We start from the raw sequence: 17,027 nt of genomic DNA on the forward strand, positions 1-17,027 counted from the left end.
AATAGTGATTTTGTGTGTGTGTGTGTGTGTGTGTGTGTGTGTGTGTGTGTGTGTGTGTGTGTGTGTGTGTGTGTGTGTGTGTGTGTGTGTGTGTGTGTGTGCTCGTGCTTGTGTATTAAGCACATGTGTGGTATAAGTATGTGTGTGTATAAACATAGATAGCGATAGATAGATAGATAGATAGATAGATAGATAGATAGATAGATAGATAGATAAATATAGATCTAAGATATACAGTTAGGTACATCTGTATAGACTGTCTGGCTGTGAACATATATTTGCTTATACAGGTTTCAATATATCCTTACCTTGCTGCTTGTGATTATAACTTGTTCATCTCTTTCAGATGACATATTAAGACCTGATTATTCCCACATTTAGATTATATATCCCATCCAGGATTAATCACATTTACATTTAAAGATACTTCTTTCATACATCCCTTATGTTTCACCAAGATACATTCCATAGTACTTCCACACTTTTCACCATTTCCCACATATCTTCCCTCTTAGCTCATCACACTTGATATTAACTTGCTGTTATGGTTAAATTTCCCTTTTTTATTTTTAAGTTCCTCTTGTCTTTGATATTTTTCTTATTCTTTGCTGAGTAACTTTTCACTGACTCTAGAAAGATCAGTACCACTGCCATTCTCCTAATTCTCAGTTTCCTGCTTTCTTCCACTGCTAACAGATAACATTTCTGCAAGTCTCGTCTACTTTGATCGGTATTATACAGTAACAGTTCATTGTCATTTGAACACGTGCATGCTGATAAGACAGTCCAACCAGCATGCATGTTGTAAATCAAGCGTACACCAATAAAAAAAGTTCACCCGCTGAAGTATCATTGAGCAGCTGGACTTTTCTATTAACATACGCTTTCAGGAAAGCAAAATGGGAGAAAAATCAGGTACATGCTGCAAAAAAAAATAATCAGAAATATATCTGATTTTCCTTGTATTTAGGCTGTCCCTTGTAAAATATCGGTTAAAAAAAAAAAGAAAAAAGAGCAGTGGAGATTCTGCTCCTTGCTTTCCCTGCACTGCACTGATGTATTGTAAGTCCCCTACACATGAGCAATAAATCAGAAAAGCTGGAAGAAGATGGACGAACATTACAGAGCTGTTATATAAAGACATTATTTAAGAAAGGTAATCAATTTCTTTCTTAAATAATGTAATTGTATAATAGCAATAACCCACTTCTGGGTGTGGGTAATGTTGGATTTACCCACAGTTGGCTTTGTTTGATCACGTAGGCTTTAGACCTTGTGATCAAACAACACCAACCATGGGTTAATCCAGCCATTACCCACACCCAGTCATGGGTTATTGCTTAATTATACTGTTTCTCTTTTACCATTGTCAGTATCCCATGACAGTAACTGAAAATAGTAAGGAAGGTTTCCTGGTGCACAGCCCAAATTTCCCCTAATCAGTACGAACACCCCCTTGGGTCTCCCCTGAAAACAGGCCATTGGCCTTGTGGGGCTTATCCAGTAAACAACATGTAAATAAATAAAAATAAATAAATTGGAACTTTTCTTATCTTTGGCATGACTTATTTTAAGCACCGACACAGCATTTGTCATGCAGGTTTTGTCATGTCTTCAGGTGACTGGCATTGACTGATTCACAGCCATGTAAATTCAGCCTGTTATTTATAAGAAATGCATGTGGAGTCATGTCATTGTAACAGCAAGTTCGTATAAACTCCAAGATGAAAATATTTCTTACTTGTTTGCTTACTGTTAGTAATGACTGCTTCCAGCAAGGGGAGCTGCTGTCCCGTGAGCCTCTACCCCCATGATAGTCTATTAGTGAAAAAAAAAAGAAAACACATTTAAGAAATAAAACGGGAGATTCATGGGAAGGGTGGACCACCTGATGGATGTGTTGTTACGAGACTTCTTGTTTTGGTCTTGTTTTATGACATTGACAAAAATTATAAGTATTAGGGGAGTTTTGTGAATATGCATAAGTCTGTAGTCATTGCTTGTACAGATTTATAAATAAACATCATGATTATGGGCATAAATTAAGGAGGAAACCATTGTTGAGTTAAGGGTCTAGGTGAGGTTTGCTATTGCACATTCTGTGCAGTGTTTAAAGTGAGTTATGCCGCTTCTGTGTCATTTATATTCTTTGCTTCTTTATGTCCATAATTTCCTGTTGCACTTAGCACTTGCTAATTAATCTACTTCCACTAGTTCTCAGTTACCATTTTAAAGAGTTCTTTTTCTTTGCTTGTGTAGATATTTTAAACTCCAGTTGCTTGCATTCGGTCATCCATAATTCTAACAAACTTGAGATTCCTTATTATATTTCTTTCATAACTCCATAATTCTGCTCTGATATCCTTATTACACTGCTGTCCCATATCCTTTCCACCCCCTTCCTAGATGTCTTCATTTGACTCTTAATATTCCATTCTTTCTTACTTTCAGGGACAACCTGGGAGCAATGTCTGGTTAAGTGACTTGCTCAAGGTCACACAGTAGGCAAAACCAAGGGCTAAGGGAATCAAATCCTGTACCACAGGAACTACAGCTTGCAACCTGTGGCAATTTCCTGAATATTTGCTGTTCCTGTTCCCCCCAGCTATTGTCTGATGCGAATCATAATAACACCCTCCCCCTTGTAACATCCTTGCTGTAATTTATCCTTTTATTCCAGGTCTTCAATACCTTTCACATCTCCAAGTAAATCTATCACACTTTCTTTGGTAACTTTCCAACTTGTTTTCCATGTATTTATTTGGAATCTTGATTAAAGGATTTACTCATGACACAGCCATCAAATATACAATCATTATCCTCCAAATGTACAATTCCACTTTATGTTCCTACCTATTGATCTCTTGGACTCATCCCACCCACCCTATTTTGGTGCAATTTCTTCCTGTTTTCTTCTGTGGTGACTCATGTATCTGTAGACCCAGATATTTCAGTCATTTCTTATTCTCATTCCCAAATGCACAGCTTTGACTCATCACATTTTTCATAACATCAGTGCAATTTTTTATTTAACTTAGCAATATCGTCATTAATTCCTGCACCTTTCTTGGGTCTGATATGTAGTCATAACCCTTCAGCTGTCCCTAACCCAACCATACACCTTACCTTATGAAAAATCATTGTCCTCTTACTACATTGGTTTATAGGTTCATAGGTGATTACTAGGCTAATAGCACATGAGCCTTTACAAGCCTGGCCAATAATACCCAGGATATGACAATGTTATATCTTCATTACCCAGATATGGGATGCGGTCGTATCAGGGTGGTGGGTCTTTGGGTGTTGGAGCCCTGAGTCATTTTAGAGACTGCCTCTGTCCATAAGGGACATGGGCAGCACCCAGGAGTGAATGTATTGTTCTCCATTCATTTATCCAAATTCTTTTTGAAGAGAGTGAGGGAAGGGCTTTGTTTTGTGAAGATAAGAAGTTTATTTCCATAGACAAGGTAGCCTTTGGGATACGAATTTCTAGGAAGATCTGTTAAAGTCACACATATGGTTCAAGTCCATGGAATGTGTAATCCTTGTATAATTTTTCTTGCAAATATGTAGCATTCTTATCAGGGTTGGATCAGAGAATGTCTTGTAGGTCAAGCGTAAGTCCCGTCTCACTAAACAATATGAGACAGAGTAAAGGGATAGGGCCTTTAGTCGGTCTATATAAGACATGTGTCTTACGCTTTGAATTTTTTTAGTGAGAAACCTCTGGGGCCACTTCATTTGGTGTAAATGCCTGGTTATGTACAGGCAGAAGGGAGAATTGTACTCAATCATGGGCCTGATGAGGGTTGAGGACAATGGCACTATGCCTTCCTTTACAGTAGGATTTCCTCACTACTGTAGCTACCTGCTGTTCAAAGTTCAGGTTACTATCTTTCTGTATTCCAAGGTCCCTCACCACTGGGTCTACTTTTGGGGCTGTGTTAGCAATATTATAATTTGCAGCGATATCTGATTTGCTGAAGGGTGTGATTATGCATTTTTTATCATTTAGTCTGACCATGGTTTTGGCACCAGTTACTTGTCATTTTTAGACCTGTTTGTAGCTTGTCAATATCATTTGAGGATTCAGTGATTGCTCCTAGCTTACAGTCATTGGGTAACTTGTCAATCCAGAGGCCCCCAAGATTGGCCTTCACTTCAGAGAAATATATGCCAAACAGTAAGGGTCCCAACACTGAGCCCTGTAGGGCATTGCTAGTAACAGGTTTCTTATCAGAAGTGGATTCACCTATCTAGACAACATGTGTCCTGTCAGTGAGCCAGTTGGCTATCTATCTGGCAATGTAGGGGGTTTTACCTAACTCAGTAGGTTTATCTATGATCCTCAAGTGGGGGATTGTGTTTAAAGCTTTGGCTGAGTCTAGATTAGTGGTTTGTACCATTTTACCCTCATCCATGGCGCAGGTGACTTTCTTGAAGAAGTCCACTTGGCCGAGCAGGCAAGACCTCCTTTTCACAAAGCCAAATTGGGTATGGTCCAAGGTTTTTAGAGTTCCTATGTCGTAAATGATCAGGTCCATGATAATTCTCTCCATGGCCTTGCAGACTGGTCAACTTTATGGGACTGCAGTATTCTGGGTCAAGTTGAAGGGGCCTCCCTTGTGAAGAGGGACAACTGTTGCTCCATTCCTCTGAGACAACACCCGTTCAGAGGTTGTGGTTAAAGAGAGTTTCTAGTGGCCCTGATAGATTCTGTTTTTAACTGTATTAAGAAGCATCCTGGAATGTTGCCAGGCCCCTCAGAGGCTGTGTTTTTGGGTTTAGTGAGGATAGTAAGGACCAATTCACTTGTAATGACTTGTAGGAGGATGATTGCAGGTATGTTTTTGAGTGTGGTAGGAGGTGATGGGGTGGGTTGGGGGAGTTTGAACTGAACTTGTCAGCCAGCAGATTTGCATATAGTTTCAGGCTGGGTGTAAGTGTTACTTTTTATGATTAACTCGACACATTGCTGAAAGTTTCCCCTGAGATTATGAGCATAATTAAAAAAAAAAGTCTTATGGTTATTTTTCACCTGCAGGCTATCTTTGCCTCATAGTTTGCTTTAGCAGATTTTGCCAGCTCTCTAATTTGTTTATTTAGACAGGTGAGTGTATTTTGCACTGTTTTGTTCCTTCTTGGATATGGAGAGGATTTTTGTTCCTTTTGTTGAATAGCCTAGTTATGCTAAGGGTCCACCAGGGTGGTATATTTTTGCCAGCAATCATAAGTTTGACTCGGGCAGGTACTGCCTCCTCTATGCAGCTATGAATGTGGTTGTACAGTGCTTTTGCGTACAGCTCAACGTAGACCTCAGTGTGAACTGGGTTTGCAGAGGCTTGGAAGTTTAATGAGCTGTGACTTAGTTTGAGATAACTGGCCTTAGCAAATGTCTTAACAAATCAGGAGATTAATGGGGGTTCTAGGTTAGTTTTAATACCAAAGAAAATCATTTTCTGGTCCAGATCTTACCAGGGAGGAGTTAGTACATGGGAAGGAGCAGCATCACTCCATGTTCTTGAGTATTAGCTCTAGGATATTTGCACCTGGAGATGAGGAGCTAACTAGTTGCTCCAGGGTGTTTGCATTGACAAAGTCTAAAAACCTCTGAACAAGTGAATTATGGGTCATTTAAGTCTACCAGTTTATGGAAGAGTAACTGAAGACACCTATAGGTATGGTGTTAGGCTGTTAAGAGATTTTAATAAGTTTAAGTAGGAGGAGTGGTGTTCCAGATTCATGTTAGGGGGTTCTGTAGCTAGCCAGGATATGATAGGGAGTGGCATCTATGATTAGTTGGGCATGGAGCAGCTTACATGAGTCATGTTGTTGGACCAGTCTGGTAGTGTGCTTGACAGTTATAAACACTGAGACATCTCCTCCCTTTGTTTATCCTGATCTGAGGAGATCGAAATGTACAAAGACATTGTAGCCTTTAATAGCCAAGGTGCTTTCCATAATTCTGAACCATGTTTCCATGACTTCACATATGTCTGCATTCTCCAGGGTGAGGAGTGCTTCCAAAGAGTGCAGCTTTATTTAAATTCATAGCATTGAGTGGCGGCATTTTTAAGTAGTTGTGAGAAATTTTTGTTTTGTTGTAGGGTTTAACAACTTGGCATGGCCTAAAAAGACACTATGGGGAAAGATGAAGTTTTTGCCAGTATCTGGAAGCCAAACGGTGACAAGTGCAAACCATCTCTGGCAAAGCAGTGTGGTTTGCTAATCATGTCTTCCCAGGTTGACAGATATTGGATCCTCTTGTTGTGACACCAGAAACTAAGCCAATTGTTGAAGTCAAGTCATTTTTTGCTGGTACTGTGACATCATCATTGGTGAAGGTAAGATGCTACTCAAGGCTAGATTCATACCGGCCTGGGACACATATTTGGAGAGCTCCACCACATTTCTCTTCATATAGTCTAGTGAGGTATGTCTTAGGCCATTTACACTCACATGGACTATGATGACCATGTCATGCTGGTACTTGTGGTTTAAAGACCTAAGTGTATGCATGATCTGGTGGATCCTGGCTCCAGACAGACAGCTCGCTGTGATCTTCTCCTTGTTTAGCCTGGTAAGGAAGACATCTGTATGTTGTACAATGGAATCCTCAATAACTAGAATGTTTGGCTGTGTGGTCTGTTGCCTTATGAGCTTGGAAGTGGAGCTACCATGATTTTCAAAGTTATGTGTATGAGGTGCTGTCATTTTTTGAGTGTATGCAGAGTCACTGAGAGATGCTTTTAGGAGATCTTAGAGGTTTTGGTAGATTCAAGCGAGTACCTCCATATACATGGGTCTATGTGTTTGATCCTTAGTGTTGGTAGTGAGCATTTTGAGTGTAATGTTGACAACTTGGTTTGCATTTTTCGAGTGTGTATGTGAGAGCTTTGCCTCCAATGATATTGTGTATCTACATTTCTCACACAATGTGTTTGTTTGTTCTAAAATTAAATGGTTGTCAGTGAACATGAGACAGTTACCACACTGATTCAGGATGCCCATATCCCCCAAGCCAGAAACAGAGATGACCGGGAAGCACCTATCCATTATACCAGATCCTTAGTAGATGGAAAGGAGTAGGTAGAGTCACGTAAAGGTCTAAGTGAGAGTATTTAGTAGTATATTGTTAGATGATCTAGAGTGGTGCTGCCCTCTGAACAAACTGGCAGCATTTTCAGCAGCTGTGAACAGTGGGAGACTATGGAAAGATTTCCTATACAGGGTTTAAACTGAGAAGGTTTACTTATGTACAAGGCTTTTATATCAGCAGGATGACTTTTACACAGTTAAGCCCTCAGGCCAATTAGATAAACACACAATAATCCTTCCACTAGCAGTTCCCAACTCAGATGAGTTGAATCAGCCCTCTGCTCTCAGCAGAGTACAGAATAAAACCCTCTTAATTCAATTTGTGTCTAAAGGTTTTAGAAGGGTTTTGAAGGGTTTTGTTTAACAGTCATAAAAGGAAACTATGAAACTGTTTTTTCCTTTTGTGGTCACTTGAATTTATTAAGTTTTTTTTTATTTTTTAATTTTTTTTTGCTAAGTATGATTTTATTACACTGGGATTGATCTACTGTGTCTCAGTGCGTGTGCATATCAATGGAGTGTTGTATAATCATGGCAGTGATCTTATTAGTTCTGCATATGGGCTTCCAGGACCTCTGCAAACTGCCCATGATGAGGTACCTTGGAAGAATATAAAGTATTCAGTGACAAACTTGTAAGTTCAGTAAATGTAACATTTTAACAGCACAGCGCACCAGGTAAATGCCTCAATGCATTTTACAGAAATGTCTGTTAAAACTTGTAACTTGTAACTGCATCACCTGATAGTGTTTGGGTCAAGTGCATAGCCATATTAGTAGAAAAACAGAAAAAAAGAGAACCACTAACCTGTGGATAAAAGCCAATAATGATGAGTGGCAGTGCAGTAGCTCCTCTTTTTGATGTGTTAGAGTGTGTACAAGTTAAAAAAGGGAGGCTTTAAAATTCCATATTTCAAATCAGTATGTTATACTTTTCATAACTGTGTTTATATGAGAGGGCTGGTTTCCCACCCTTAACCCCTCTCCCAAACTAATTTAAAGTTAATGGGGACACCAGCCCAATGATAAATAGCATTGTGGAAAATACAGTTTGGGATATTTTGCTAATTGGAAATATGCTTAAACAGGGAAGCAGCAGCTATTTACTCACATATTATATTCACAGCATGAGATACACATGTTCTGCTGTCTTAAAAATCATCCATATAATGACAAAAGAAACATGAGCATACTGGCTGGAACAGGAGAAATATGTTAATTAATATGCATACAAATGTGCAGGTTTCACAAGGGATTGCATAGATGCTTGGATACAGAACTAACAGAAATGTATGGAAACATCAAGATGCAAACCTGAATGAGATAAATCACAGATGCAAACCTTTCAGCTACACATACACATTTTCAAGTAGAGGGAGATACACTAGAATGCATGTATATATGCATAAGCAAATCTAAGAGCAAGCTCTACAGGTATAAAATGTTTATTGATGGACTCTTACATCAACTGGCATAAAAGCATGTCTAAGAGCTCTTGGAGGCCTTATGTTTCATCAGGCTTTTATTGGATCTGTGTGTTTTTACTCTTTTGCAGGTAAATCTATCTGTCAAAATTAGACGGTGATTGCTTATCCTTGTCAATCTGAGCAGATACTAACAGAGCACCTCTTAACTCAAAATGGGCAAAGCTTACAATCTAGGTTCTAGATCTCAAGTTCTTAAAGGACAATCTTTTTCTGCTTTATTCTTTGTTATTCTGAGTGATCTGTAAACAAACTCCGCTTAAACTCTTCCACAACCGTAATCATCAACCTTCCATTACCAGAATGTGGAACACTACCACTCATAACATGGAAAAAATGGGAAAAATTTGGAGTACTTACTAACAGCTTACTAACAACTTCAAATATGAAGCTGACAGAATGGTTCAAATGTGTTACTTTATACTTATTAAGCATTTGTTTAATGAATTTATATGATTCAGTATTATTTACCATGGATATCAGTTAAAATATTCTTAACAGTGAATGTGTGATAGACCCTTTTAATGTGGAACATAGGCATTTTAAGACTCAAAATGAGCAACGTTCCTTATAATGAGGTACAATTGAGAGGTATGTTCACAACATATAACACATTTCAGGTCACAGTGATGACAACTAGAATAATTTTAGAAGTTATGAAATGACATGCAACATTATTTCACATTCATTAGTCATGCTGTAAACTGACTGTAATGACTGTCAATTATGTTAAGGCTGATTTTTCTCTGTGTGATTTTTTTTTTCCAGATAAATATAACCCAGAAATACCCAAACTGGAGAAAAGCATAAGTGGAAGTAGTCCCAAAAGAGAACATTTGCCGTTGACTGTTTCTGTCTCTCTTTTCCTCATGATGCTTCTGGCTTCATAGCTTCATCACAAAATGAACCAAAAATATTGGAGGCCTAGAACATAACATCAGAAAAAAAAAACTGCCAAGCACAGGAAATTAGGTCACAGGGTGAACTTTGGCCTGATTTTCGGGAGACCTTCTCCCCTTTGTAGTGGCATTTGGACTTCCTGCGTACCACTCTCTGCTTGAACATATATTCTCAGGATTATGGGGATAAGATTTTTATTTAAAAAAAATTCTTGGCACCATCCTGTCAAGTCCTGTCAGAAACTAACAATGCCAAGCATTTATGAGATGAGAAATGGAAAGCTTGGGCTGAAGAAATGGATGAAACACTAGAGGAAAAAATCTGTCTGCCATATTGTTGCCAAATCAATGTTGTGCTGATTTCCATAATGAAAATAATGTAGAAGATTGGTCATTTCTTTTTATTTTTGTTTTCTACAAAAAAGAAGACAGCTTTAGCTTACGATGCACGTGGCATAGTAAAAACCATTATAGTCAAATTCTTATAGAAGAAATATTTGGGTTGTGTTTGTATGTGTGTGTGTGTGTGTGTGTGTGTGTGTGTGTGTGTGTGTGTGTGTGTGTGTGTGTGTGTGTGTGTGCGTGTGTGTGTGTGTGTGTGTGAGAGAGAGAGAAAATAAATTAAAGAAAAGGGGGAAAAAAGAAAGAGCAAGTGAAAACAGCCTTACAGACTGGCTATTCTTGGACACGTGAGTGCCTGTCGTCTTTTTTTTTTTTTTTTGCCACAGACGTGGGCATCATAGAATCTCTGTGGTGAAGGTGCCAGAGCCACAAGTTGTGGAGGCCTAAGGTCAGCCAAAAAGTGGACAATTGACGGCTGAGTATTATGAAGTCACAGTGGCACCCCCCAAACTTAAATTCCAGTTAAAGGAATTTGTTCTTTCCCTTTGTACAGTGAAAAATCATTTTATTTTGTCCTGTGTAATTTTTTTGTCTCAGCATTTTCTGGACAAAACTTCATACTGTGGGGCATAAGTGAGACCACAAGAGCATGTGATTGCTAAAAGGGCATATCAGGATTTAAATATGTTGCTAGCAAAGGTGCTACAAAGGAAGACACAGATCTGGCACTATTTTCCTATGGCTCCTTAGTATCTTATAGCAATGGAGTAGATCTGGTATCAGAGTACACGTCCTTTCTTTCCACAGATAATTAAAGGGTTATATGTTTAAAATGGACAGTACAGCATTCTGCAGAAAGTGAAAGAGGCTTAGGCTTCTTCAGTGATGGCCCTTCTTCACACAGAAAATTAACATTTTCTGCTTTTGCAGTGAACTTCCCAAAACTGCACAAACATGGAAGGATGTCTTATTTCACACTGAACTTGCTTCACTTCCCACAAACAGTAGAGGTGGGGACGTCATTCAGACTGGACTGGGCTGTACAACATCATGCAGTGAACAAAGGTTTGTCTTGATTTGGGGTATCCCAGTATCCCACAAATTGAACTTCTCTGCATCTGGATAAGAACATTTTTGCCTGCTTGTCATACTTCCGGACATCCTTTGGATAACAAGAAGGCTTGTTATCTCTGTAAAATTCCAAAAGCTTTGTTGATCTAGGCTAATGCACATTCTGATGGAAAACAGTCAATCCTTGAGTTGCAACATTAATTGTTCTTTATTGAGTTCAGCTAATTTACCATTTAAACTAAATTTCCCAGTAAAAATGTTGTTTTTATACTTTAAAAGTGGCAGCCATGTAGCACCCCATTTTATTATCAGAGAAAGTGCCTAATGTAAAAGAAGACGAAGTGCCAGGAAAGTGGCAATTCTTTGTTGGCTTTAATGATTTATCAGGCATTTTTGTCAGTATTGTCATTCAACTTATCCACAGTACTCAGCCTGTTTTATTTGTGGATGCCAAGATTCCATTCTTCCTTGTGACTGGAAGGAGAGAGGCAGATATCTTCAAGTTATGTCAGAGGTTCTACATTCTATTCACAAATATTTGGTCATGTTTAGCTAATATGGTATAATATAACTGTATGTCTGGAAATTTCACTGATGATATCTGTTCCTGCACTGACAAAGCTGATAATTCAAGAGGTCAATTTAAACTATTTACTGGATTTTCTTTGCATAAACTATAAAGGCAGAAACATGCAGCAGCTGTTCTTGGGGTAATGCTTGCTGAAGTAGAATGCCATTAGCAGTTTTGTAAGGTAAATTACTCCTGACTGTACTTTTTTTCTGTTGTCTACATGATAACTGCTTAAATACAAAACAAACTTGCATTCACAGATTTGATAAAAAAATGAAGTGGTATGCGGTACCTGAATTATCAACCCCCCTACTTTAATATATTCATAAGCTGTTTGTCTGGACCAGTGTACATCCCTGCTCACCTCCTTCGGAACTCTCTGCTGAACTAAAACAAGGTGTTATGTACATATGACAATGCTGGTTTTTGAAACAACTCAGGCTCTAACAGCAATGTGAACAGTTTGCAAGCAAAAGATGTGTGTGACTTTTCATGTGCGTTTTGCAATAACATGAATACATCCAGTCTTAATGTTAATAGGTGCTGAAACATTGCATTTGTCTATTTGTTACTCCCTGGATAAGTTATTCCTTGACTTTTTACTTAACCAAACCTTTCCACTCATTTGTTGATCAGACTAGGCTAAGTTGGAAGGGATTCAGAATTGTCCTGCCTCTTTTGCTACACTAGTGTATATTCCCAACTAAACTCCTCCATGAACAACTTCAGATCAGGTTATGCTAAACAGCAGTACCTTGACAACTCACAAAAGTACACAGGGTGAAACATTGATAGTTAGAGACTCAACCTGAGTCTCATGGACTTGTGAATAGGAATGTTCGATGCATGGCTGCACCCTTTTCATATAGTGGAACGCTAACCAGCCTGTATCTGAGATTGTTCGCTGTGTCAAATATTATAGATTCCTACATTTGCAAAGAAGTCTCACTGCTACCTTTCTGCTCAGGCTGGACATTACTGTGATGAATATTTACTGGTCTCAGATTATCTCAGTTGCTCCATGACAGTGGCTATAGTTCTCTGATGTAAGTGTTCTTGAAAGTGCTCAGTTGTTATTTTCGGCACATAAGCCATTTGAGTATGTGCCAGTGCTAATATGTCACATTCTTGTCACTACACATGTGCAGTTATATATCACCATGCAGTGTTTGTGAGACTGTGATTTACTGATGGCTGTGTTTTTAACCAATTAGACAGTTACAGTGGAACTTCTTGGCCCACTAATTGTACCCTATCACTAGAGATGTAAACGTAACTGGGCATGTATTCTTCCAGCTGTCTAGACTGTCAGATAGTATCAGCGCACCTTGATAGTTATCATCAACTAACCTGACAGTATTACAGAGGCTGCACCACTGTTTCATGACCACAGCATATGAGAGGGACTACAGAAATTGTAAAAAAGCAATATAGTTTCCGGTACTGCACACATTAGGGAGCCACAAAATGACAATAAAAACACAACATTGCCATATGCGAGGTTGTACACATTTTGTGACCTTTCAGTGTCAGAGACTAGGTCACCATAAAGTGACCATATAGTTACGTAAGATTAAACTGCTGTAAATCTGGCAAAATCCACTGTGCTATGAAATTATACAGCTAGGGACATGCAGTAATGTTTGTCGCTGTGGTGTCACTGTCTCACCACACTATTTTATTGGGATACTGATGTCACTGACATACCTCTCTACTGTACAGATTTTTGCAGAATGTCCAGATTTTTGGCTCATAAAATGTGTGGTTTATTGGCAAATCACTGGGATGATCTGAGGATTGAAGTCACTAAATTATGGCATACATTTGAGTTTCGGACTTCAAATCCTTCATAAAATGTATGTTAAAGCAAACCCTGTTACTCTAGCAACTTTTTAAGTTTATAAGAGCATTATTTAAAATATGTCCATATTATTGAGCCTTTGTCCTCCCACCCCCATTTTGTTGGGCTTTGTCCAGATTTCTTGGACTAAGAGGTGTTGAAAAGTATGGTCACTGACAGTGGAGATGTGCAAGTAAAAGCTGGCCATACCATGTCAAATGAATTCTACATTTGTTTACTGGTCAGTTAATATATCATGGGCCCACTAATATCATGATGTTCTGCATAACTAGACTAATCACATTGATTTTGTAACTGCCCACATGTTAACTGGCCACGCACTCTGAGACAGCAGTACAAAGTGAAATAAACAAAACAAATGAAGCCATAAGCTCCTCAGTGGTGCCATACAACTAAAACAAAAGCAAGAAATGTGTGGCAAACTTCTCACTGCAGAAGGATGAAAGTTTACTAAAATGGAGATAACACAAGTGAACACAAGAAATAACATCATACTTAAATGCCTTCATCTTGAAAAAAACTGATGAAGTTTCAGTTTTAGGGGACAAAAACAGTTACTCTGGAGTTATCATTTGGGTTATATTAGTTTTTTTTATACATTGTTGACAGGTTAACCCCAGTAAATACAAGTACCCCTTTTCAGAAATGACCCATTGTGGTTAAATGACTTGCTCAGTCACACAGTAGGCTAAAGGGAGTGGAAGGAATTAATTCCTGTACTCTTCACTACACAATTAGTGTTTTGCTAAACTTTCATCTTGTTCCACAAGGTTGTCCATTGCATGTGCATTTCTCATTTTTGTAGCCAAAGTGTTGTACAGACGGGGTAGTTGTAGCTTGTCACAGAGGAGCTATGATATTATTCCACAATCTTATAGGACTAAAACAATGAGTAAATACACAATCATATAGGACTGGAGAAGTATAATACTTGTTATCCACATGCCAATATAGTGCAGGATCAAATGAAGCTCCTATTTACTGAACATGTTGTGTTACAGGAACAGAAAAAGTTTAAACACAATGTTGGAAGAACTAAACAATTGTTTCACTTTCACAGAGAACCAGACAGTTGTGCTGGCTGAAATAATCAATATAACAACAATTTCATGACTGCTGCCTATTAGAAAGAGCAATGGCTGATAAAACAATGACTTCACTGTTTTTGATTATGAAAACCTTCAAATTAACCATGTCAGTAATTACTTCTGTAGTAGATCCTAAACTTGAAGTGCAAGACACTTCAGCAGTGATGTTGTCCTGTTTGCCTGTGTTATTGAAATAAATTATATTTATATGAGAAGTCAAAGATATCAGAGAATCAGCTAGTGGCTGAAAGACAAAGCATTTACTGTATTGGTGCTGAACAGTGCTTAGATCCTCATTTAATGAGTGCAGTTTTGATTTGTATTTCTGTACAGATTTGCTGTCTTAGGATAGCATAACCAATTAGCAATAAATCAGTTTAGTGGGAAGTTCTATTCTGCTTTCAGACAGTTTTTCAAGGAAGTAAAAAACTGACAAGTCCCAAGCCTTTAAAGGTCATACATCGTACCAGCTCTGCTCAGAAAACAACCCATTGTAACTTTCAGCATTCATTGATTTTCTGGTTTGCCCCTGTTGTCACTTTATAATTTTGTGCTGACTCTAACATAATATCTGTTTTTTTTATATATATAAAAACATTCAGCGTCAAAGTTATTTAATACATTCAGACATAACAGCATTGCTTAGCCAACAGCTACTGTTCTTCAGACAAAAAAAAAAAAAGAAAAACTTACTAATTCCAGTTATCTTACTTTAACCAGCTTACTAATTAATTAGTGTCAGTATTCAAAATGCAGTGACATAGGGGAATAAGCCCCTGATATCGGCTCAAGTAACCTGATTTCATATAATGGCTTAGGTGCTTGATGGCTCAGGCAGAGTGGGTGGGCGTGCTCCTCCTCCTCAAGGAACAGAGCTCATGCTCATGAAACATTCCTACAGGTGATTTCCATGGGGAAATCTGGGGGAAAAATAATGCAGTCCTTTCTGCTGTTGGTCACAGAGATCCTGCAGATGTCAGTCCCTCACAGATATGAGGGGTGATGTAATACTGACACCCATTGCATGTCCCACTAATATGGGTTTTGCTAGGTGGGGCAGAAGATGGGAAGTAAGAGGAAGTTACTCCTCATTTGGAAAGTGACACTACCCCAGGTACTTCAGTTTCCTTGTGGGCCCCATTTCATCAGTTAGATTTAGTCTGTTGGTGGCTAGTTGAGTTTGGGAGACCTAGTGGACATGGAAAGAACCTGAGAGTAACTGACAGTCAGCTGTTTGAAGCAAAAAATGAGCAAAACATATTTAAAATGTCTTCCAGATTTTGTGCCTTTCTCTCTGACTGCTTTGTCATAGTCATTATGAATAGAACCTTTGATCTTCCCTGAAAACTGAACCTCTAATCTCCCCTGAAACTAAGCCACATGTGTAATAGGACTAACCTGGTCATCAAAGCATATAATCAGTCAATCAATAAATATATAGTCCTTCATTAGTGAGTGACAGAATCGTGCGAACTACAAAATCCAGGATTTGTAACCTACACAAGAGAGAAACATAATTTTTGTATTTTTTTTTTCCCTGTAATGATATGAAATGATTTGGACATGTAATCTGCAGTTGTATTATGATGAATGTCTTCCAAGTACTAAAAAAAAAAGCATATGTGCCAGTGTTGCTGATGCTACATTGCCATATCATTTGGGTGCTGAAATCAGACTACTGTTTTCAAATAAGTAAAATTACATGCATACCATCAGCTATCATAGTTTAAGTTGAGCTTCATCCTCTGGTCTAGGCATGACTCCTTTCAACCTTCATTTGACTACAGTGTTTATTCTCAGATAGCCGTTGACATTCCCTCTATTCGCAATTTGTAGATCTTGCTGCAGATTATGTGGGACTTTTAAGAAATTTTTTATGAAGGCTAAACTGGTGCATCACAATTATAAGAAATGATCCTTAATTATGTACAGTCATAACTGCAGTAGTCATTATATCATGTTAATGACCATCTAGCTAAATGTAAAGCTATTTTGTTTCTTGAGTTGATTCATTTTTTCATAGGTTTTTACTAAGCAAGTGGTTTAGAGGACCACAGTGAAGCCTAAATTGGACAGTCCAGTAAACTTGTAAATAAATCAGCTGTCGTGATCAAGGACAGCCATACTGTATAGCCCAGTCTGAATAGCTGGCCTTAGGCATAGGCCAACTAGGCAGCCACCTAGGGCGCCACTGTAGCAGGGGTGCTTTTCAAGTATTTATTTGGTGTAGGTAGACCAGAATGGGGGACTTGGGTGGTGTGTGTGGGGGGGGGGTGCCATGGAGCCCTTTTGCCTAGGACACCAGCTGACCTAAGGCCGCTGCTGTGTGGGAATACCCACTTAATCACCAAATCTGTTTATAAAGGTGTCTAACATACTGCATTATTTGACATCTGTTCCATGGGTAAAAGAAACACTGGGTTAAATTCCTGTAACAGCAGCAGGTGATATTTACGTTCCCATGGCAAATAAGTTCTTGGTGCAGATATCCTGGTATTCTCAGTTTTCTGAAGGAGAAGAAGGTGTACTAGGACAAGGTTTTCCCCAACATGGAAGTCTAATTAAAGTTCACCACAAAGAAACTTGTCTGAGACAGAATAAAATGATAAGTAGT

The 17,027-nt window shown here is 38.5% G+C and overlaps 1 protein-coding gene across 1 annotated transcript in view; it reads left to right on the forward strand.

The window, feature by feature from the left end:
- Positions 1-9,869, forward strand: part of EFNA3 (ephrin A3) — a 299,810-nt gene extending 289,941 nt beyond the window's left edge. Inside the window, exon 4 of the mRNA XM_044080140.1 lies at positions 9,350-9,869. Within this exon, the coding sequence (XP_043936075.1) occupies positions 9,350-9,471 (122 nt within the window). The 3' untranslated portion in view covers positions 9,472-9,869. The remainder of the gene's footprint in view (positions 1-9,349) is intronic.
- Positions 9,870-17,027: the final 7,158 nt, after the last annotated feature.

Source organism: Protopterus annectens, chromosome 8.part0 (genome assembly GCF_019279795.1).
Source record: "Protopterus annectens isolate FY-2018-M chromosome 8.part0, PAN1.0, whole genome shotgun sequence".
Taxonomy (NCBI): domain Eukaryota; kingdom Metazoa; phylum Chordata; order Ceratodontiformes; family Protopteridae; genus Protopterus; species Protopterus annectens.